The 24,499-nt window shown below is 46.4% G+C and overlaps 1 protein-coding gene across 8 annotated transcripts in view; it reads right to left on the bottom strand.

The window, feature by feature from the left end:
- Positions 1-24,499, bottom strand: part of TOX2 (TOX high mobility group box family member 2) — a gene marked incomplete at its 5' end in the record, with an annotated part of 199,362 nt that overhangs the window by 52,050 nt on the left and 122,813 nt on the right. For all 8 annotated transcript variants that reach the window (XM_080683824.1, XM_080683823.1, XM_080683822.1 and 5 more), the window contains one exon: positions 21,137-21,202. In XM_080683824.1, the coding sequence (XP_080539950.1) occupies positions 21,137-21,202 (66 nt within the window). The remainder of the gene's footprint in view (positions 1-21,136; positions 21,203-24,499) is intronic.

Below are 24,499 nucleotides of genomic sequence, written 5' to 3'. Positions count from 1 at the left end.
AATCAACACACATGAGATGCCCTTCCATTTATTTAGGTCTTCTTTAGTTTATTTCAGCAATGTTTTATGGTTTTCAGTGTTCAAGTTTCTCACTTTGTTGGTCAAATTTATTCCTACAGATTTTATTCTTTTGGATGCTATTATGTATGAAATTGTTTTCATAGTTTCCTTGTGGGATTATTCATTGCTGGTGTATAGTAGCACAGCTGATTTCTGTGTATTGGTCTTACACTTCAAACTTTGCTGAATTTGTTTATTAGTGATTTATTGCAATTTTAAGGGAAAAAAGAAATTCCACACCATTGGAGAAACAAACAAACAAACAAACAGAAAGTGGAAAAAATAGAACCTAATTAATCTAACAAAAATCTGAAAAGAAATAAAAATAGGAATGAACTATGAAACATGATAATAAAGAACCTTCATAAAATGACAGTACTAATACTAAATATTAGTAATAACAATAAATATTGATGTTTTAATTCCCTTATTAAAAGAAAAAAATTAATATTTTGATTAAAATCAATGAATCTATCATATGAAATTTATAATAGCCACATATAAAATGACATAAAAGGCTAAAAATTAGCAAATATATCAGGCAAATAAAAAGCAAAAATGGAAAATTTAATAACAAATTAAGTACAATTTAGGGCAAAAAGCATTAGAGACCAAGAGGAATACTTAAGTTGACAAATGATATAATCCACTAAGAAGAACTGAAAGACAAAAATTTTTATGTTGACTAATAAACCACAAGAATATAAAATGTAAAATACTTTTAGAAGTACAAAGAGGATTTAATAAAACCACTAACACATCTCTGCAAAAAATGGACAAATTAATCAGATAAAAATGAGGAAGGATAGAAGACCTGCATAACACAATCCCCCTCTTGATTTGTCCCAATATTTAAAGAATACATATTATTTTCAAATGTCCATGGAACAGTTAAAACACACGATCATGTACTAGATACACAGATCATCTGAACTTTTCAAAAGGTTGAAATGATATAGACCACACTCTAGGATCTAAACACACTAATCTAGTTTTTAACAAAAAAACAAAGGTAGAGAACAAAGGAGCAGAACAAAAATGAAGAGAGGCAGATGCTCCTAAATACTTGGGTGCTTTAAGAGCAATCTTCTAAATAGCTTTGGGCTACAGAGGAAATCACAACTGATATTACAGATAATGAAAACACTGCCTGGCAAAACCTGTGAGAGATGAACAATGGAAAGTTTATAACTTTTTACCTAAATACATTTACTAGACGATAAGAAATACAAAATAAACGAGCTCAGCACTCAACTCAAGAAGCTAGAAATAGAATAACAAAATAAACCAAATGTCAGTTGAAGAAAGTAATAAAACACAAAACAAATTTTAGATACTATAAGGAAGAGCTGTTTTTTTGCAAAGGCTAACAAAATAGTAAACCACTAAGAAGAAAAAAATAGCTCTTTCATTCCTCTTTATATACCCTAAAAGGATTTAAAAATTTATTGATTCTTTGAAAATCATTGAAAAATTCTTTTGTAAAACAGTATAAGGCTAATTTGCATAAATGTTTATTATTTCCAGCTTAATTCTGTTGTTTAAATCTTCTAAATGACGATTCATTTTCTTTTTCTGCTTGATCCATTGGTTTCTGAGAGAGGTATGTTAAAAATGTCCACCATGATTGTAACTTTATCAATTGCTTCTTGTATTTCTGTCCAATTTTTTTTGCTTCATTTATTTCAGATCTATGTTGTTAAGTATTTACAAATTAATGATCATCATATCTTCTTGGGGAAGTATAACTTTCATTCCATGGCTTCCTACTTTATCCCCATTAATGGTTACTACAAGGCTCTCTGACTGATACTTGGACTATCCATTTCCATCACCCACCCCAACTCTGTATAAGAGAAAGGCAGAAGATTCACAAGGGAACTGTAGGAGGGTGATTTGACTTTTCTCCCATCCTGGCCCCCCACTTTCAAGTCAAGTGAGAAAGGTCCCAGTAGCACAGCTTGTGGGGACTCTAAGGACAGCACAAAAGGGGAAGTGGCACCGCACTCCCTGGCAGAGTCTGGTGAGAGAGAGCTCTCAGGAGAAGCCACCTGCGTCCACAGAGTTGAGAAGCTCAGGAGGACACCGTCACAGGGAGGTTTTGGAAGATGGGAGGATAACAGGAGCTGCCTGAAATGGAGAGAGAGAGAGAGAGAGAGAGAGAGAGAGAGAGAGAGAGAGAGAGAGAGAGAGAGAGCAATCTGCACGGACATGGGTTGCCCAAGCAAAGAGGTGGGAGCTGCTGAGGGGCAAGTGAAAGCTAAGGAAGACAGCCAGCTGAAGGCAATTAAAGGGCCCCACTCAAGACAGTAGCCTGATAGGGGTGGGGACCTCAGCAGTAGGAGGTATGTCAGCAGGTGTACTAGCTGCAGAGTGAATCATGGAAAAGAGACAGCATGTGAGAGCCTCCTATAACAGCGGGCACCAGTGGTGGGCCATCAGCGGCAGGCCATCAACAGTACCGGTCAGCAAAATAGGTGGCCCTGGTTCTTTAATGACACTGCACCCTGTCCTGATCCCAGGGTCCCCACTGCGGATTTCCGAGACCAGGAGCTGGGAGGGCAGAAGAAGGGGTGGACCTCTGCTTTCTTGTGTCCTGTGGCGTCCAGCCCACTGAACAACCAGAAGTGACAGCGGCAATACCTTATGTTCACACAGGACTTAGGGGTTCCAAATGCTGTTAATTATTTCAAATATTTTTTCCCCAAAAAGCTTGAAGATTCTTAGAATTCATCATCAGTGAGTACTATTTTTTGGGTCTGCAGGAAGAATGGAGGACCTGAGGGAATTTCAGTCCTGACACTTACTTGCTGAGGGACCTTTGGCAAGTTCTCCCACCTGCTTACTCCTGACAGCTGAGAGAATCACTGGAGGAAACAGATGTGAAGATACATGACAGACAGTCACCACGATCCCTTCCTCCCTACCCATGAAGGGAAAAGAAGACCTGAGGTGTAAGCAGAAGTGTTAAGTATCTTTTCCATTTTGGAAACTGAGGTTCAAAAAGGCAAAATGACGTATCCAAAGTCACATGAATAGCATTTATGGAAACAGGGGCCAGAAGCCCTGACTATCCAAAGCCAGCGTGTGCTCCACCACTATTCACATCAGTCCTCATCAGCCCAGGACACGCCTGGTTTTTGCCTCTTGTCCCAGGGTGTTGTTTTTTTTAAGAATATGTTTTTATTTACTTTAGAGAGAGAGAGGAGGGAGGGAGAGAAACACCAATGCAAGAGCAAAACATCGATCAGCTACCTCCTGCACACCCCCTACTGGGGATCGAGCCCGCAACCTGGGCATGTGTCCTAACCAGGAATCTAACTGGCAACCTCTCAGTCCATGGGATGATGCCCAACCAACTGAGCCACACTGGCCGGGGCCTAGGGTAATTTTTAATAGTGCCTTCTTTCACTTTAAAATCGTCCTGGTTTGGACAACAAATAATATGGCCACCCTACCATCCTACCATTTGAACACATAAAACCCACGTCCTATATGTGAACATCTCAGCTAAAGGACTGTCCTTCAATTCAGTGTTTTCTGACTCTGTTTCAAAACAAGGAAAATGGTACCTTATCCAAACCTGAAACCCAGCCCAACGGAGCAGGGCACCCAGCACTGTAACTTACTGCGTGTACAGTGATTTTACAGAGTCAGTGGGGAATGAAATGCAATTTTGTCAGGCTCGTCTGTGTCCATAATAACCAAGGCGAATTAATCATCTTGGATAATACCCTGGTGTCACCGTCCCAGAGATGCCTAATAGAATCTGATTCATGCCTTGCTGTGCATCAGATCTGCAGTATTGCCACACTCCTGAAAATCAGTACAGTTATATGCCTTCTTGTTGGGCTGTCATTTTCCTGGTCTAAAAATGCTTCTTTAAAAAAAAAAATAGAAGTCCTTGCCATACATAAATGAAATGGGAGTGAAAACGCCATACTATTAGAATTAATATGGATTCTGGAAGAGGTGGGGGTAGAGAACGTAGGAGCTTTTTAAGCTTCTATTTACAGGCAGAACCTCCCAGCTGGGGCGATATGGGTGCAGGAGGCCGTATAATGCCCTCCCGTTGCCGAGAGGACCCTGACATGCTTGCATCAGAGCAGACAGAGGCATCAGGCTGGGACAATGACAGTCCCATTAGACATGCGTGTTGTTTACTAAAACTGAATCTGGAACAAATGTGATAATCCCTGTGTGTTCTTAGCTCAGAAAATAATCTGAGACATTTTAAGTTTCCCGGACTGACGCACCGTGGAGGCAGGAGGTCTAGAAAAAATGAGCGACTGACAGTGGGTTTCCTTCTTTAGGAGAAAATCCCAGCAGAACTGAAGGAACAAGGATGGGGATGACTTGGGGCACGACGCTGGAGTGCGGGTGTGGCCTGAGCACCAGGCAGCCATACTCTGTTTTACAGAAAAAGAAGCTCACTTTTCCAACTGCCTCTCTGACACTTTCCCTGAGATGTCCTTGAGGAGAGAACTTTTTCTGCAAAGGTCCAAATAATAAATACTTTTTGGCTTTGTGGGTCATACAGCTATTCAACTCTGCCTTGTAGCATGAAAGTAGCCACAGTCAATTTTTTAAAAATATATTTTTATTGATTTCAGAGAGGAAGAGAGAGATAGAAACATCAACGATGAGAGAGAATTATTGATCAGCTGCCTCCTGCACACCCCACACTGGAGATTGAGCCCGCAACCCAGGCACGTGCCCTTGACCGGAATTGAACCTGGGACCTTTCAGTCCGCAGGCCGATGCTCTATCCACTGAGCCAAACCAGCTAGGGCCATAGTCAATATTTAAACTAACAAGTGCCGCTGTGTTCCAATAAAGCTTTATTTACAAACAACAAGTAGAGGGCCTGATTTGGCCCATGGGCCATAGTTTGCTGATCCCTTCCTAGGGGTGCTTTTGTTTACCCATATAACTTTTACCATCTAAAAGGAAATATACTTGATTTTAAAAATACACTTATTGCCTGTTCCCCTTACTAAAATATAAATTCACTGTTTGGTCGGTGATTATCCCAAGGGCCAAAGACAGTGCCTTGCACATAACAGGCCCTCAATAAACATTTGCTAAAGAAAATAATACATGAATGGCTAACAGAGATTTTGGACTACCGTGTTCACAGTTATATCCAAGCACCATGAGCACTGCCCAGCGCACAGGGAGTACTCAGCAAATATGTTTTGAATGAATGAATGCACAAATTTATTGATGCTGCTGTGGTACAGGGCCAGGTAGGCTCTGTACCACCTTCCCTGTAAGCTCTAAGAAGTCAGAGAAGGTCTGAAAGGGCCTTCCCCTCAGAGATGCTGCTCAGTACGAAGATATTCTAACTTGACTCCTGAGGGTCTCCTGGTTCCTCACAGAAATCATCTCCCCATGAAGGTCTGAGTCCCAGCTAGGCCCCCGATGGACTGTGACCTTGGGAAAGTCACTGCCCCATTCTGGGCCTCAGTGACACCATCTGTAAAAGAGGGAGTGGACCAAGGGATTTTAGTTCATGTCTGTACCACTGGTTTGCAGGTAAACAGCCAGACATGAGGCAGTGCTGACGTTAAACGCATTTTAAAATGATGAGTAGGCTCTCCAGTTGTTTCCGTGCTAAAATAGCTTCTGGGGAAAATTATGTCTATTTGCAGCTTTTTTTTTTTCTTTTCCATTTCCACCTTTTGAAAACTACAGAAGTAGCATCGCCTAAAAATATGCCAGCCCAGCTGCCTAGGGATGAAGGTGCTGAAGTTCTCAGAGACGGGCCTTTGTGAAGTCCTGTGAATCTGCACTGAGCAGGGAAGCCCCCAGGCCACGCGCTCTGGGGACACTGGCCTGCTTAGACCCTTCCAAGGCTCGCTGCCTTCGGAGCAGCGTCCCAGTATCTGTCTGGCAACCGAGGCCTCCTGGACCAGATCCTGCAACATCACCTGACACCAGGCACAGGGAGCCCCCTGCAGCCCCAGACACTGCATGTCTGGTATCGCCAGGCCCCTGGCTGTGCTGGACCCTCTGAGTGAGCCACTGTCCTCCCAGGTGATACCACTCACCTTCAGGACTGTCACAACACCCTGCTGCCTCCCCAGTTGGCAGCACCAAGGACTGGGCCCAGGACGCTACGCCTGCTCTGAGCAGAATTGGAGAAGGCCTCCTCCTACAGCCTGAACTCCATGCTCCTATTAATAAGCCCCTGAAAGGTCCATCAGGAAACTGCAATTCCGACACCATCCACTCCTTAAGGTTTATTGATCTCCCTCTGTGAGCCAGGCTTGTGCTATCCTGCTTATGGGCAGCTTGGAGAGAAAAAAATAACATCAAGAATTTATACAGCAGCCGAAACCGGTTTGGCTCAGTGGATAGAGCATCGGCCTGCGGACTGAAGGGTCCCGGGTTCGATTCCGGTCAAGGGCATGTACCTTGGTTGTGGGCACATCCCCAGTGGGAGGTGTGCAGGAGGCAGCTGATCGATGTTTCTCTCTCATCGATGTTTCTAGCTCTCTATCCTTCTCCCTTCCTCTCTGTAAAATGTCAATAAAATATATTTATTAAAAAAAAAAAAAAGAATTTATACAGCACTTACCATGTGCCAGGTGCACCCCAGCTTTATGTACTTTCAACATAAATTTGTTAGTCTTCACAACAACTCTATGAGGCAGGTGGTATTATTATTTCCATTTCATGAGGAAGAAACAGGTACACTGGGATGTGGAACTTGCTGAAAGTCACACAGCTAGGAAGGGCTAGAGCCGGGATTCCCACTCAAAAGTCTAGCTCAGGGGATCTGAATCCTGCCAACAACCCCACATGAGCTTGGAAGCAAATCCTCCTTCAGTCAGGCCTGCAGATGAGATCACAGCCCATGAGCAACACACGGGCTGCAGCCTCACGGGAAATCCTGAGCCAGAGGCATCCAGCTAAGCCACATCTGGATTTCTGACCCACAGGAACTACAAGATAATTAATACATGTGTTTTTTTTTAAATATATTTTTATTGATATTTCACAGAGAGGAAGGGAGAGGGATAGAGAGCTAGAAACATCGATGAGAGAGAAACATCGACCAGCTGCCTCCTGCACACCCCCCACTGGGGATATGCCCGCAACCAAGGTACGTGCCCTTGACCGGAATCGAACCCGGGACCCTTCAGTCCGCAGGCCGACGCTCTATCCACTGAGCCAAACCGGCCTCGGCAATACATGTTGTTTTTAAAGTAAAAAGTCTACTCATGAATTGGTACTCTTAATGACGATGTGATTCTGCCTCTTTATGACCAGGAGGTTCTGATTTAGGAGGTCAGGTTGGGGACGAGATGCTGCATGTCCAACAAGCCCCAGGGGATGCTGCTGGTCCAAAGCACAGACTTTGACCCAGACATACCATGGTTCAAATTCCAGTTCTGTCACATCCCAGATAAGAATCCCTGACCTCAGAGAGGTGACAAGACCTACTTACAAAAAGCCACATAATAAACTAGAGTGACCTGGAGCCACAAACAGAACCTTGTACTATTCTGACTTCCAGTCCAGAGCCTCGAAACTGCAGCTAAACCCACCCTCCTGAGTTTCTGGGCCTGCCACGTGTTGGGTGTGTGCGCATGTATATCCCCATATATGTCTATACATGTGAGTGGATGTGCCTGCAAACAGGTACAAACACTTGTACCCATGTGTATGTGAATGTGTGTAAATGTCAGCACGTGTGAAAGATTTGCAAGAGTTGTTCATTCATTCATTCACTCCCTTTTCCCTCACCAGGTATTAATTCAGCTCCTACAATATGCCAGTCCCTGCACCTGTGAAACCAACAGTCTAAGAGGGAGGCAGCCATTAAAAACTTAACACAAATAAAAATCTCATCCGCGCGCGTGTGTGTGTGTGTGTGTGTGTGTGTGTGTGCGCGTGCGCGCCTGGAGGCACTTTTCCAAAGACATCTTCAAATATTCCATAATCACGATTTTTTGGCACCATGATATTGTGTCACAAACACACACACCCAGGCACACACACTTTTTAAGTTTAGGTGTTCATGTTTTCAAACCTTTCTGAAAACTCAGAGCTGAGCAAACCTGGGGAATCCCACATCACCTGTTTCCCTGGGGCATGCCACGGCTGGAGAAATTTCACAGCTCATCCTCCCTTAGGAGGCTGAAACAATTCCCACCCTCCCAGCAAGTTCAATAAATTGCTCAGGCTGTCAAGCGCTAGTCATCCACACCTGGAGTGGGAACGCACTGATTGACACAAGATGCAAATGAACTGATCTGGCTAGGCTCCCTTTCCCATCCCGCCACCTCTCAAAATACAGACATTTGCGCAAATACCTTGATAACGTTCTTTACTCTTTATTGAAGCAGAGAATGCCAATAGAAAATGCACAAGTCTTAAGTGTACAGCTCAATGATGAATCTTGCCCAGGCAAACAGACTTGTGTAGCCGGCACCCAAATGAAGAGAGAAACCCCTACTAGCATCTCCAAGGCTCCCCTAGGCCCCTCAGTCCCCATCCCCACCGGCATAACCACAGTTAGAGTTCTGTCACCGTGGGTCAGCTTTGCCTCTTCATGTCCTTATGTGAATAGAACCATACAGAATGTGCTGCGTTGGTGCCTGGCTCCTTCCACTCAACCTGGTGTCTGTGAGATTCGTCCATATTATTACATGTGTTATAATTCCCTCATTCTCATCGCTGTATAGTATTCCACGGTGTCAGAATATTTTGCAATCATTTATCCAATCTACTGTTGATGGACACTTGGATTTTTGCAGTTTAGTGCTTTATAAAAAGTGCTGCTATGAACATTCTTATACATTCTGGTGAGCAGATGACTGCATTTCTGTTGAGTGAACCCCTAGGAGCTGAATTACTGGGTCACAGAGCTTTAGGCAGTTTTTCAAAGTGGCCATACAAATTTACCCAGCAGTGTATGAGGGCATCAGCTACTCCACATCCTTGCCAACTTGGTGTTTCTGCTCTGTCCCATTTCCTGCATTGTGGGGGAGTATTTCAGAAATCAAAATGCTCCCCACCCTTCTGCTTCTCGTCCCCTCCCATTGCTACCTCTGGTAATTATTGACTGAGTCCAGCAGCAGGAATAAAATTACAGCTGCTCTGTGTTTACTTATCGCACAGATACACCACCTGCCCTGAGGGCCACCCCAGCAGTGAACAGCCAGAATGGCACAGGCCCCCCCGCAAAGACCCTGAGCTGTTATACGGAGCTTTAAGGTTTTCTTGAGGGGACTTGGATGAGGACAAGCCCAACTCAGTGCAAAGCAAGACTTCCTCAAGGCCCTCCTTCCCCACCTCCCTCCCCAAAGCTCATGTGACCCATCTCCCTCCCAACAGTCATTCCCATGGTCCCTCTCCCTGTCCTTCCCCAGCTGGCACAACCACCCCTCCCGGCCGGCCGTGCACCCCAGCTCTCCCAGGACACCCAGCTCAATGCCCCTGGGTGGTGGTTCAGACTCTGCCACCAGGTGAGACCCCAGCACTTGAGGGCTCCTGGGCTGGATTTCTATTTCCCTGAAACGCAAGCCCCATCTCATTCATTCCTCCCCAGTGCTATGTGAAAAATGGCCCCAGAAAACAGGAGCTACCAGGCATTTTCCTCGCTCCTCCAGGAATGTGTTTCTCTTCTCTAAATTGCAAATTGTAACAACAAAAACTTTATCAAGGTCCTATCATAAGCAGCACTGGCTGAACTGGTTACTTAATACCCACTTAACCAGTCCTCTTAAGGAACCTACACTCACCTAACTAGTCTAACTAAACTACACTACTTAATTAAACTGCATCCACTTCTGGTTTTCTTAACTAACCTGCAAGGGAGGTAGTAACACTCCCATTTTACAGAGGTGGAAAGCGAGGCCAAGGAGGTTAAGTGATTTGGTTGAGGTCACACAGTGAGCACAAGGCAAAAGCAACAGTCCCCTGCAGCACAGATGTGCAACCGAGTCCCTCGCACTCCACACTCTCACGGGAGCTGGCAAGAGGAAGGATGCCCGGTCTGGCAGGGCAACGACCTCACGCCTAGACCTCTGTTCCCATCAGAGCCACGGGCTTTGAGTACATAAGAGACAAGGAACTGGCTGTCTGGACCCCGTGAAGGCCTTTTAATGTTAATGAGAGGGAGATGCGCATCAAGGAGGCTTGGCAAACCCAGCTGTTCCCTGAGCGCTGGGCTGGAGGGTGGTCAAATGGGCAGAGGGGGTGGGAGTGAGGGTGGCATATCTTCAACAGGCTGAGAATGATCAGGAGGGGAGGGTGCGTTTCTTGGTACATTTTAAAAGCAAGATAGTTCCAATACCATCTTTCTCATTTCAAGCCTTAACATAATTTGATTTTCATTAGATAAAATAGCCGAGTGCCTTCCCCTTTGCTGATGTTTCTGATGCTGCATTTGACTCCTGTGCCCACCACATCCCGGATGGGTGACCTGGGCAAGTTGTTTTACGATCCTGAAAATCAGTTTTTTCATTTATAAAATGGATACTTTCATAGCACCTCATGCTAACTACCATTTGCCATGTACCAAGCACTATAACTTTGGGTATAAATGTATCTTACTTCTCCCCACATCCCTTTGAGGAGCTTCTAAAGACAAAACAGAGGCTCAGAAAAGTTGGTTCAAGGTCACCAAGCCATGAGATGTCAAGATTAGAATTTGAGCCCAGGACTGTCTGTCTTCTGTGTCCTTATTCTTATAACCCACCTGACCGACAACACCACTTTGAAACCTCCCTCAGAGCCTCAGGGCAGCCCCTCAGCAATGCTACGGCTCGCTCACCCAGGTCGGGGAGGTCAGTCTCTGGTCTGTTGGACAGATCACTGTCCCTCCTTGAGGTGGACAGAGGAGGCCAATCTTTTGACCATAAGACATAACCTAGAAGGTCCTGCGGACACCCATCCAGCCCCCAGTCACAGATGCAAAAACCAGGGTTCAGAGAGGGCAAATGACCCACCCAAGGGCACACAGCGAGAGAGGCTGAAGAGGGCCAGACCCAGGCTCTTGATCCTCCAGGACCTAAGGACCCAGCACGGTTCTGGACAGGCCCCAACTCTGGCCTCCTCTCTACTTCTTGATCACATGTGTAGTGATGAGTAAATGTGTTCAGTCGGGGACTCTCCACCCTCCGCAGCAAAGACCCAGGCCCGGCAGAAGATGCCAAGTTTGAGATGGCTGGGAATGGGAGAGGCATGCCGTTTTAAAGAAAATCCTTGAAATCCCATTTCCACCTCACTGCTGTTCCCTCCCCCACCCCATAAACTTCCTGCACCATCTTCATTGTTTCCATTCCATTTAGAGAGAGTGAATGTTTCCAGGGATTCAATTTCTCTCATAATAGTTGGAAGGAAACAAAACTATATGCTGTAAACATTCACTGCATTGTATGAAAAATGTCTTTATTGCGGGGGAGGTGCAATAAATGCAGACAAAGGCTCCCCTCCCCCAAATCTGCCCCCAATGCCTCCATGCCTGTGCCCTCAAATATTTCAACATCTCACAGCCAGGAATCTAGAGCTTTAAAGTAAATATATTTTCAGCCACTGGAATGCAAAATTAGGATTGGTGAGGTGTAAGCACCAACTCCTTCTCAGCAGCTGAAAACCAGAGCGGCGATTCCATTTTTCTGAGTCCATGTGTAAGGACTGATGTGAGGAAGCTCATTAGTTCAGTCTGACATATACTCAATTCTTTCCATATACATAGGATGGGGTTTCCCCCTCCCTGCATTTTATTCTCCAGCTGCGCAATGATATTAAATTTCATCAGATTTGAACAAAATCTATGGTCTTGAAACCGTTTCCTTTAAGGCCCCTCATATTTATTCAGAATTCATGAATCATGTTCCGATAACACAACCGTAATTATTTTTAAAGTGTGATGTTTGTGGCTTTAATAGGAAATGCTTGCAAAAGGCCTTTTCTGTTTGATTGTTTGTAATCTTAGCAGTAATCGCTGCTGTTCCCTTCTCTGCACCACAGCAGGCGAAACACAATTTCATTTTAATATGAATCGCGAGCCCTTCACCCAGGTTTTAATTAAAGCAACAAAAGCCATGTGGTCTTTGCCCTTTAGGAGGTACACAGACTCAGAGGCCAGAGTTACCAAGCCTAGAATCTTAGATTTCAACAATGCCAATGGCAGGCGAGCCTTCTGCCTCTCAGTACATCTGATGGGAAACGTTTTTGTTTGTTTGTTTGTTTGTTTGTTTGTTTGTTTGTTTGTTTGTTTAAAAAAGACTCCATCACCAATCTTGTCTTTCTGAGTTGCGGTTTCCTCATCTGTAAAATGGGATAGCCACAGTATTTACCCGATAGAGTTCACAGGATGAAATGAGACCAGCTATGGAAAACATGTAGCCCCAGTGCCTGAGCCCAAGGAATTGTACTGTACTTGTCATTATGGTCAGCATCGTTACTATTAAGGGTTGGAAAAAGCCAACAGGCCACATACCCTCATTATTTACATGAGGAAACTGAGGCTCAGAGAGATACCAACACAGGAAGAGGGTATAGAGTAGAGCTGAACCTGAACTCAGCATTCCCGGCTCTTTCCCCATTCTGGGCATCTTACACTGCCCCCTGCTGGAAGGAGGATGCGCCTTCAAGGCCATAAGGACAGTGCCCAGGGACTGCAGGTCTAACTCTGACCAGCTCCTGGTCTTCTGGCCTCATGATTATACCACTGACCCACTCTAGGTCTAAATCTTGACCTCTATGGTACGATAACTCCACTCCAGCACATGTTCTGCTGGTACATCTAGGAAGGGCCCATGCTGGGCACTGCTCACACCTGGCAGTGCTCCTAATGGTGGTATTCACCACTCCACAGGCCCGAAGATTACCCAAGGAGCCCCCTGAACATTATACCCTACTGTGCGGTACCTCTCCCCTAGCACACAACCCCTGGGGCCACTGGGACTACCACTCTAAGAACAACCAAGTCCCCTATTTCTCCAGATGCTTCTTAGCACACACCTTCCCCTCCATCTCCTGCCACAGCAGGAACCTGTCTCCTCCACATGTTCTGGGATGAGCTGCCCATTCCCCGACCGCCCACGTATCTCAGGTTGGAAGGTAGGACTGATATCCTCCTCCCTCTCCACTGCCCCAACCAGACCACCATCATCACTTCCCTACAAATCCAACCCACCCCACTCAGCTCCATCAGCATCAAGCCACTCACATTGCCCACACATCTCCTGCTTGTCCCCTTTCGCCATCGTGCTTCCGGCCGTCAGCGCTGGGCTCCTGCTTCTCATCCACCCTACGCCAGCACCACCTGGGTCCCCCTGCTGCTGCTGGGCTCCGGGTTCCTCAGCTCCCAGGAGCTTCGGCTCCCCTCTCCCTGGACACACCCAGGAGCCCATCAACGCCCAGCCACAGCTGCTCACCTTTGAATCACCACCCCACTTCCACTCTGTGACTAATGTGTCCTCACCATCCAGCTCCTCCCTCTCTTTCTCTCCTTACCCAGCCTAGATTCCCTGATCCTTCACTTCAGTTTCTCTTTGGGGCAAGAAAAAGCTTGTGTCCTTTTGGTATTGTGCCTGCAAGTTCCCTGCCCTGGATTCACCCAACTGTCTGCACCCACAGCCCTGCACCAACAGCTCAGTCTCTCACGTGCCACAACAAGTATCCCAGACCTTCTCTGCCTCTCAGACCTCCAGTGCCAGCCCACCAACCTCTCTGAGGAGACAGGTGCTTCTAGTGCAGCCGCCCGCTGCTCTGAGCCATCCTATCTACAAAGCTACTTTGTCCAGCTCTGAGCAGGACCCACCCACTCCCCCTTCTCTCAAAACTTAAACCATCAATTAACCCTTCCCTCTCTTGAACCCTGAGCATTACCCTCTCTTCTGGACTCCTTCCATCAATGATTAAGCATTCTAAAGACTCCCTTGTCCTTCAAAAACAAATCTCTTCTAAGGAGTCCTCATCTCATTGAGCCGAGGCCCTCGCCCATGTCCTGCACAGCCAGACTTCTCACAGGTTGTTCGTACTTACAGTTTATATCCTTACCTCACTCTCCTCCACCCACACAACATCCCTGGGGCCTACACAACATCCCCTACCCATCAAAATTGCTTTTTTCCCGGGGGCTCTCTTTCTAGAGCATACTCATGCCTTTCCCCCTTAGGCATGTATCTCTGCTCTCCTAAACTCTAAGGGTCCCCACAAGACTTGCAACGAGGGGAGCAGTGGGCAGAGGCAGCTCGTCCCCGGCTAACCCCCTGAACCTGTCTCCCAGGCCCTTTTTCTCTGAATTTGAACTCAGCTAACAGCAATCCCGTCTTGGCTCACTTCTGTCACAGTGGCTTTTATTTCTCAGTGAGTTCACGCAGCTCATGTGGCCTACACTTCTTTCTTACAAGGTTTCTAAAAAGCCAAAGCAGCCCACCTAGGCTCTCAACTGCTGATTTTTCTGTCCTAAACCCTCCATTTCACTGTTCCCAGATGTAATAAACATGCTCTCAAAATCAGCTGGACTTGTGTTGTGAAACCTTTCCTGCCTGAAGTCAAGAACCCACACACTGCTGCCTGGCCCAAGGCAGACCTGCTCAAGGCCAGGGCCAGGGCCCTGGGCCCCATCTGGTAATATTTCTAGCATTAGAAAATAATTTGAAAGTAAGTTTTAATTTTTTAAAAAAAGAACAAACAAAAATAAACCTGCTTTTTCTGTGGTCCTGGGTAGCTTCCTTTTCCTAAAACTATTAGACACATTTTGACTCTTATCTCAGCCAATCCCTCAGAAGCATTTAAGCCTCTCCTCCTTGTTTAAATTTTACCTAACTTTTTGAGATTATAGCAAATCCCTATGGTTTAAAACGCCTGAAATGTAAAAAGGTACAGTGAAAAAGTCTCTTTTCTATCCTGTCCACCTGCCCAGTTTCCATATCATGCACACACAACATGTACACATACACAAGTACAAACTCACACACAATGTACAAAGCCAATGTGACTGGTTTCCATGTGTCCTTCCGGAGCTGCTTTAACCAAATATAAGCACATAAGAAACATATATTCTTATTGCTCTTTTTCTGCACAAGTGGTAACATTCTGTACTCATTGTCCTCAGCCTTGCTTTCTTCAGTAAATAATGTATCTAAGGAACTTCCATTTCCTCATTCTTCCTGACAGCCACGCAGTATTCCACTTGACAAATGTAATTTCTTTAATTAGTCCCATATTATTGCAAATTGGGTTGTTTCCAATCTTTTGCCATAATTAACAATACCAAAGTGAATAATCTTGAATATGTCATTTCTCATGTGTGCAAAGATATCTGTAGGATATATTTCCAAGAAGGGAATCGCTGGGTTAAAGGTTAATGCATTTGCAATTTTGATAGATGTTGCCAATTTGCCCTGCATAGGGGTCACACCAATTTACTTCCCTTGCGTTATGTGTAAAGTGCCTGTTTCCCCACAAGGGCCTCCAGCAGAGTGAGTGTGTTACCAAACCTTTGGATTTTTGCCACTCCAATGGGGGAAAAATTAATTTGTTTCTCTTATAAATTGTTTTTAGCATCTTTTCATATATTTAAGATCCAATTGTATTTCTTTTTCTGTAAACGCTTGGTTCATATCTCCTGTCTATTTTTCTCCTGGGTTTCTGAATTGATTTCTAAGGACTTTTTACATATTAAGGAAATTAGTCCTTTGACTATATTGTGAGATGAAAATATTCTTGCCCAATTTTTCATTTGTCTTTTGATTTACCTACGCTGTTTAGGCCATGCAAAAGTTGTTTTTCATTAATTTATGGTCAAATTTTTAAGTCTTTTCTTCTAAGACTTGGAGGCATAAAAATGTCTTTCCCACCCCAAAGTTGCAAAGTATACCTTAAAGGCTTTGTTTCTGGTGCCTTTATAGTTTCCTTGAGTACATATACATCTTTCAATTACTTAAAGTTGATTCTTTGATAGGGAAGTAGCTGTGGCTCCAACATCATTTCTCCCCAGATCCCTTCCCTCCTTGGAACACTCTGCCCTTGGCTTCTAAGACTCCATGTTCTCCTGCTTCGCTGGCCACTGCTTCTCCACTTATTTCACAGTCTTCCCTTCCTCCTCTACTTTGTTTTTAAAGGTTAGAGCTCAAATGTAAGAGTCGTTGGTCCTCTGCTCTTCTCACTCTCCTCTCTCTCTGCAAGTTTCAGTCTGTCAAGGTTTTAATACTTCCAAGTTCACTTCCCGCAGGAGCTCCAGAATCTGACAACTATCTACCTCCTTGGACAAGCCTCTCAAATGTACCATGTCCAAGTCTGACCTCATCAAACCTGCTCCTCCCAGACTGTCCCCAGCTAAAAGAAATGGCACCACTGTGCTGGAAAATGGGTTCGTGCTAGAAGCCTGAGAGTCGCCCTTTCTCCTCCATTTCTCTGTCCCTCCATATCCATCATCGTCAAGACCTACCATCACTTCTTTCCATTTCCTCTACCACAATCTAGGACACATCACCCTTTCACTTGGCCTATTACACACCCTCTTGTGTGCTCTCCCTGTATCCACCTTTGCCACTGAGAGCTTTTATAACTGCAAATCTGATCACATCACTTGCTTTGACTAATTGAATGTGCTAGAAATAGTCATGTTCCAGTTCTCTCTCTCTCTCTCTCTCTCTCTCTCTCTCTCTCTCTCTCTCTCTCTCTCTCTGACACACACACACACACACACACACACACACACACACACACACACACACAGTTTTTTCAGTAACTCCTAGGACAAAGTCAGAAATCCCTAATAGTATTTAGAGCCGTGAGAGTAGAAACTCTACCCACAGCCAGGAAGGCGGTACGGAGGAGGTGACATTTGCGTGTCCCTGAAAGAACAAATAGGCATGTGTTGGGTGAATGGCTAGGGGATATCTGTCTAGCAGAGGAAAGAGTGCACACAAAGGCTCAGAGTTAGAAATGAGCACAAGAAGTGAGCAGAGATTTGTCTTGTGCAACCAAAGTATTGTTTATGGTAATAGAAACAATGAAGTGCAGCATAGGAAATACGATCTATAATATCGTAATAACTACGCATGGTGCCAGGTGGGTACTGGAAATATCAGTATTTTCTTTACAATATACTTTGTAAAGTATAGGATTGTCTAACCACTAGGCTGTACACCTAAAACTAATGCACAATGATAGGAATGTAAACTGTAATTGAAAAAATTTTTAATGACAAAAATAATAAAATCACATCCTCAAATAATTAAAAATGATAGCAAACCAATTTATAAATAAAAAAACAATAGAAATAAGTCCTCACTACTTTTATGGAACACAGGTACTTTACATACTGTCTTAGGTTAGATTCCCTTGACGCTGAACCCGAGATGGGAATTGCTGTGACAGTGACTTACTAAGAAGTGACTCAGAAGAAAGGAAGGGAGAGAAGCAGTATGGAGCAGGGAAGGAGCTGAGCGAGGACGTTCTCGGCGGGAGTTCCATGGAGAGTGATAGCGTTGGTCTCCCCTTGAGACAAGGGGCCAGGTTTCCAGACCATCCCCACAGCCCCTCCGGCTCATGGCTCCCATTCAGCAGAGGCCAATTCTCCAGAGAGCGGGCAGACGGAAGAGCTGCCCTGGCCTGGTGAAGGGAAACTGGGAGGCACAACAGAATTCACAACACACACCTCATGGACCTCTCACAACAGCCTCGGGGCGGGTGTGACTCTTCCCATTGGACAGGAAGCTGGCATAACTTACGTGAGGGCTCCTGGCTGGGCTGTGGAAGAGCTGGGATTTGAATGCAGGCCTGCTGAGATCCCAGGCCACTTCCTTTCCTCTTTATACTCCTCCCAGGTCACATAACCAGGAAATAGGAACCCCTGTAACTCCTGCCGGGTCTGCTCCCAACTGGGGAAGAGCTGATCTCTACCAGGCCCTCCACCCCCAGAAGATGCTGACGGGCCAGAAACCATGCCTGAGAACAGCAGCAGGTCTCAGACCACCCAGGCAAGTCTAGTACAAAAGAAATGCAAGCTCCAGGGAGGAGGAAAAAGTGATAATATGTAAACACTAAAGCTGCTATGCAGGAATTTTGTGGAGACTTGCAAAAACGAAACAATGGAGCATGAATTTGCAAAAGAAACTTCAAGCCCAAAAGAGCTGGTTTGAAAGTTTTTAAAGGAGGATACAGTTGGCTGATGTATATCCTGTCAGAACCTCTGTCTCAGCTGCAGTTTCTAAATAAAGAAGATGGGGTTTCAGGAAGAGCAGGTTTTCAACATGATGAAAATGGATGTTCTAAAAGCAAACATCTCCCAGAAATGGCTTCCAGCTTATGTCCAGAGTTTTGCACATAATAGCTGCCCAATAAACATTTGCTAAATGGGTAAACATTGTATTTAACTGTATTTATAAACTCCATTTTATGACATTTAGAGTATTTATCTTCTGGATCCTCTATTGGCTACAAGACCTTCATTTTGCCACATGTTTATGTCAATCCTTCAGTAGCTGGAAGAACACATTTCCTGCAGTGGATGAGGCAACACACCGTGATTGCATGTTTGTGTGCAAATGTCGTGTGTGAGCTCAAGCAAGCACTCCAGGGAAAACACTGGAAAGAAATATATAGAATTTTTGCCATTAAGAACTAGAGGCCAGTGGACCCAACCAAGCCACTGGGAGCTGCAGGTCCCAGAAGAGCCCATTATTCTTCAGCAAAGCGGCATGAATAACATGACACATTTCCCACGTGCTAGCTTGTGAAAAGACCACAATACTTTGCAGCATCTCCCATTAACAGGTGGAATCTATTTCCCCATTCCTTGAATTTAGACTGGCCCTATGACTTGCTTTGACCAATCGAATGCACTGGAGGTAGTCATGTGCCCGTTCTATGCCTAGACTTCAAGAGATCCTGCAGCTTCTGCTCTTGCTGCTCTGGGAACCCTTCTCCCACCGCATGAATAACCTCAGGCTACCCTGCCGGAGGACAAGAGACCATCTGAGTAAAAGTGAGTCCCTCATACTAATCAGCTTATAGCTGACCTGGCAGCTTCCTGCTGTCATTTAAATGATCCTAGCCATGACCAGAAGAGCCACCTGGCTGAACCCAACCAAACTGCCAACCCATGAAATTATGAAGTAGGTAAATATTTATTGTTTTAAGTTTTTGGGTGCTTGTTATGCAGCAAAAGCTAACTGATACACTATAAGAAGTCTATATTATAATCACCAAATCTGTTCACAACAAGGTTGGCTCATGCCACCAGGTGGACTTAGTCAATCTCAGGGGACACTGGTGTCTTCTTTACAAAGTTCTAAGTTAAGAAGAATCTCTGAATGATGGCTCAGGAGACTTGGAAAGACCCTTGTGAGTCCAACCACCACATTCCACTGTTAGGAAAACTGAAGTCAGATAAAAGAAGGAGCCACATTCACTCATTATGCAAATCTTTCCTGAGTGCCTTCTATATGCCAGGCTTTGTGCTGCAATGGAGGACACAACAGTGGAAAAGAGAGACCAGATCCTGCCCTCCTGGAGGTCACAATCTGGAGTGGAATCAGATGCTAACCAAGTCATTACACAAGTAAGCAGACAACAAAAACGGTGGCAGATGTTGTGAGTTAAAAGGACACGGTACCCTGAGAGAGAATCATGCGGAGGGGACCTAATTTGGACTTTGGGGTCACCAAGAGCTCTCTAAAGAATGACATTTAGGCTGAAACAAGTTGATGGTAGCCTTGAGGTGGGAATGGAGCTCTCCACATACACAGCAAGGTAATGTGTGCAGCTCTGAGTTCCAGCTATGCAGGTTCAAATGCCAGCTGTACTGCTCCCAGGATGAGTCAGTAAACATCCTTGAGCCTTAGTTGCCTGATCTATAAGACAGGGTTAATAATAATGTCTACTACTCCTCAAGACAGCCTGCAGTGAGGACCCTCCCCGGAGTCCCAGCCTGTGGTGAGGAAACTCCCCGGCATTAGAGTGTATGAGGATGCTCCCTGGTGAAAAAATCCTTAATTTTCAGAGACCAGGCTCTCAGTGGAAAATCAGCTTCCAGCAGGAGAAACCCACATGCCTTTGCATGAGGTGTACGCCTCCACACCAACGTATGCCCCCATGGGTGCTGTGTGGTGGCAAGGCACTGGCAGCACTAGGGAACATGTGACATCTCTATTCACTGCTGCTGAAATTTTCCCCTCTGTGTATGGGGAATATGGACAACACATTCTGAGTTTTATCCAATCTATAGTAATAAAAGAGTAATATGCAAATTGGTCAGGATGCCCTCACAGTAACGACTGAATAGCAGCCTGAGTGGGGCGATAAGCCTGGCAGGGGGTAAGTGAGGGATGACCAAACGACTGAACAGCAGGCTGCATGGGGCGACCAGGCCAGTAGGGGGGTTAGTGAGGGACGACCAAACAACTGAACAGCAGGCTGCATGGGGTGACCAGGCCAGTAGGGGGGTTAGTGAGGGATGACCAAACGACTGAACAGCAGGCTGCGTTCGGCAACCAGGCCAGCAGGGGGGGCAGTGAGGGGCGACTGAACAGCAGGGCGGCAGGAGGGCAGTGAGGGGCAACCAGGCCGGCAGAGGGGGGCAGTAAGGGGTGACCAGGCCAGCGGGGGGGCAGTTGGGGGCAACCAGGCCAGCAGGGGGGCAGTTGGGGCGATCAGGCCAGCAGGGGGGCAGTTAGGGGCAATCAGGCCAGCAGGCAGAGGCAGTTAGGGGTGATCAGGCTGGCAGGTGGGGCAGTTAGGGGCAATCAGGCAGGCAGGCAGGGGAGCAGTTAGGAGCCAGTGATCCCAGATTGTGAGAGGGATGTCCCGGATTGGAGAGGGTGCAGGCTGGGCTGAGCGGAACCACCCCCCTTGCACATATTTCATGCACCAGGCCTCTAAGTTTTTAATAATGGTAGGTGATTTACAGAAAACACTATAGTCCTGGTTTGATCATCCCTTTTAAGGGGATTCAACTGATATCCTTAATTATTCTGAAAGAGGACAGTGGTGGGCTGTGGCCCCCACTCTGTACTTCTCCCACCCCAGAAGCAGCTTGGCTCCAGCCAGCCCAAGGCTAGACACCCCCCACCCAACTCAGAAAGGATGGGGCACCCACCTGGCTGGTTGATAGAAGCTCTGGGTTTCCGTCACTCATCCCCACGTAGGCACTGTCACCATCAAACTGGAACACAGAGAGAGAAGAAGCTCTGAATAAAATGTTCTCAAGAAGGCCCAGGAGAAGAAGCCAGAGGAGATCAGGGGACTGAATGCACGGAGGGGAAAGGAGCAAAGACCAAGCCCAGGCTTCCATGTCAGCAGGGATCCCTCCAGCGTGGAGGAGCAGCCCCAGCTCCTGAGGGTTAGCATCGTTCATCACACGAAGGATGAAGAGAACCTCTCTGCTCTTTATACCTTGTCCACGGATGTGGCAGCCTGCCTTGCCTGATACTGAGCTCCCCATCTCTGGAAGTATGTCAATATCTCTCTTGGCCAAAATGACCGCGGGCTACCAGCGAGAGTTGGAATTCCACATGATGGAGGGAGGCTGAGGTCTCCAGAGCTTTGGTGTCATGACAGCCTGGCCCCGATGTGCCCTCCAAGTCTTACCGTCCCAAGTTGCTCTGCCCCCTCACATTTGCCCCTTGGGCCGCCGCTGGTTGCAGGCAGTGAGGACCATGGTAGGAACCATGTATAGGAAGTCCTGTGTTCTGAGAAGCTGCCAAGTCTGGATTCAGGAAGAGTTCTGAGTATGAGGGAGCAGGTGCAGTGGGAGAAACGTGGGTTCTGGGGCCACTGGCTGCCCTTTTCCCTGAAGTGTCACCTTGAGCTGGTGACAGAACTTCTGAGCTTCCTCATTCATTGAACAGGGATAACGAGAGTCCCCTCTTCATGGGATGTTGCACTGACACCAGCAGGGCACTTGGCTCAATTCCACGTAGTTCCCTTCCCTTAAGACAGGTGACTTGGACCCTGTTCACTAGAAGCAGAGCCTGAGTCAAAAATTCAAATGCATGTGGTTTGGGAGAAGTACACTTTAGGAATAACCATACAGGGGAGGAGGGAGATAGGACAGGGCAGTGCAAGGATCTAAGCAAAGGATGTGGTCTCCGCTGGAGACTTGCTGCAGCCTGATCCCATGGGAGCTCTGCGCATGAAATGCACCATCGAGTTAGTCCCAGCATGAAGCAAGGGGCTGGCCTGTTGTTGCTCCACTGGCTGTGGGCTGTCCTTAGCAGACAGGTGGAGGCACAGCCTTCTGAGCAGGATGGCCCCTGTGTGACCAAGGACAGCTCTCCAGAGAACTGTGCCAGCTGTGAGCCATTTGCAGCCAGAGCTCACGACAGATGGGGGATGGCTGTGCTAGCTAGTAAAGTTTCTGGGTGGGGCACCAACAGCAGCTGGCCATTTTCATTGAAAATTTTGTTTTATTTCTTAGGTGATAGGCACATGGTTCAAAATTCCCAAAGTACAAAAAGCAACAGAGTGAAAAATCTCTTCCCACCCCACCGCCCAACCATCCATTGCCTCTCTCCAGGGGCAGTCGCTGCATCTACCAGCTTCCTTTATATCCTTCCAGAGATGGCCCACATGTATACATTTCATGGTCGTTTCTTTCACACATATAACAGCATGTTATACACACTGTTTTGCACCTTATGTTTCTCCTAGCAACATATCTGGGAAGCTTTCTTTTTCTTTTTCTTTTGGAATATGTTTTTATTGATTTTTTTAGAGAGAGAGGAAGGGGTAGGATAGAGAGATAGAAACATCAATGATGAGAGAGACTCATTGATTGGCTGCCTCCTGCATGCCCCCCACTGGGGATCAAGCCCACAACCCAGGCATGTGCCCTGACCAGGAATCAAACCAGCAACCTCCTGGCTCAGCCGTGGGCAAACTACGGCCCACGGGCCGGATCCGGCCCGTTCGGCTGTTCTATCTGGCCCGCGGAGCCGAAAGAGCGGAGGGTTCTCTTGCTCTCCCCTCCGCTCCTTTACTTTGAATTAATATTAGTTCACACAAACACTCCATCCATGCTTTTGTTCCGGCCCTCCGGTCCAGTTTAAGAACCCATTGTGGACCTCGAGTCAAAAAGTTTGCCCACCCCTGTCCTGGCTCATAAGTTGACAATCACTGAGCCACGCTGGCTAGGCTGGGAAGTTTTTTATATCAGCACAGTATTCTGTCTTCTGGTACCTAGTATTCCACAGGATGGACATAAAATAGACATGGAACTAGTTGGGCACATGGGCAATTGAGTTGTTTCTATGAATAGCTTTGTGCATCCATCGCTTCACAGGGGTGTGTATAATCGCGGGGTCCAGCTGTGTGTGCATTTGTAACTTTGCTAGACATTGCCAAGCAGCTCTCGTGGAGGTTGTAAAAGTCCACACTCCCACCATCAGGCACAAGATGTCAGTTCATCCAGACCCACTTCAGTCTGAGAGGCTTTCCTCACAGCTGGCTCGGAGGCCAGCTTCCACCACCACCACCACCAGCCCTAGGTCCCCTTGCCGCCCTGCTCTTCCTTGTTCTTTGCTCCATAGCCCCCTTTATCTTCTAGCATCTGCATAATTTACCAAGTTCACTGTTTATAGCTGGACCCACACACACATACTAAAACAAAGGGTCCCAGACACCTAAAATAGTGCCTGGCACACAGGAGATACTCAATAAATGCTTATGGGTGGATGGGTGGATGGATGGGTGGGTGGGTGGGTGGATGGATGAGTGGGTGGATGGGAGGATGGGTGGATGGGTGGGTGGATGGGTGGATGGGTGGATGGGTGGATGGATGGATGGGTGGGTGGATGGGTGGATGGATGGAACACATTATCTTTACCAGGACAGCCTTCCGATCAAAGGCAGTGGAATTGGTGGTTATACCCAAATGCCTTCCCAGCAGAGGGACAGGCAGAGGTCCTTCTGTGGCTGCTGAATTAGCTAAAGAAAAGGCCATGTCATGCCTAGGATCTGGGCACTGACTCCAAATGCACGGCTCCGTCTACACACTGGACATAGACTCATGCTTCAAGGCCCTACTCAGAGACCACCTCCTCCAGGAGGTCTGCCATGCTGTCACCTCCTCTGACTTACAACATAGATTATCAGCACGTCTGTCTTCTGCCCCCGTGAGGGAGCAACATTGAGGCTGGCACAGTGTTCTGGTCATCTCCAAGTCCCCTAGCACCCGCCACAGGCTGGCATCAGGAATGGGACTGTGAAATGGGCAGGGCAGGGAGCTTTCAACAAAAGCTCCTGGGTGTCACCAGGGCTTTGATAAAAGTGAGACTTTTTTAAAAACCACATATAATTTATAAGTATGTTCTAAAAGAAAGAATGGAAATGGAGGGAGATGAAGTTTAACCAGGTATTTGAAACATTTGATAAAGCAATAGGAATCAAACAGTACTGTATGGGTTAAAGACATGGGCATATGTATCAAAGGAGAAGAGGGAGCGATGACCCCAAAGGCCTG

This window comes from Plecotus auritus, assembly GCF_963455305.1.
Source record: "Plecotus auritus genome assembly, chromosome: 8".
Taxonomy (NCBI): Eukaryota; Metazoa; Chordata; class Mammalia; order Chiroptera; family Vespertilionidae; genus Plecotus; species Plecotus auritus.
Note: the sequence above shows the minus strand (reverse complement) of the source record. Positions and strands in the feature narration are given on the sequence as shown.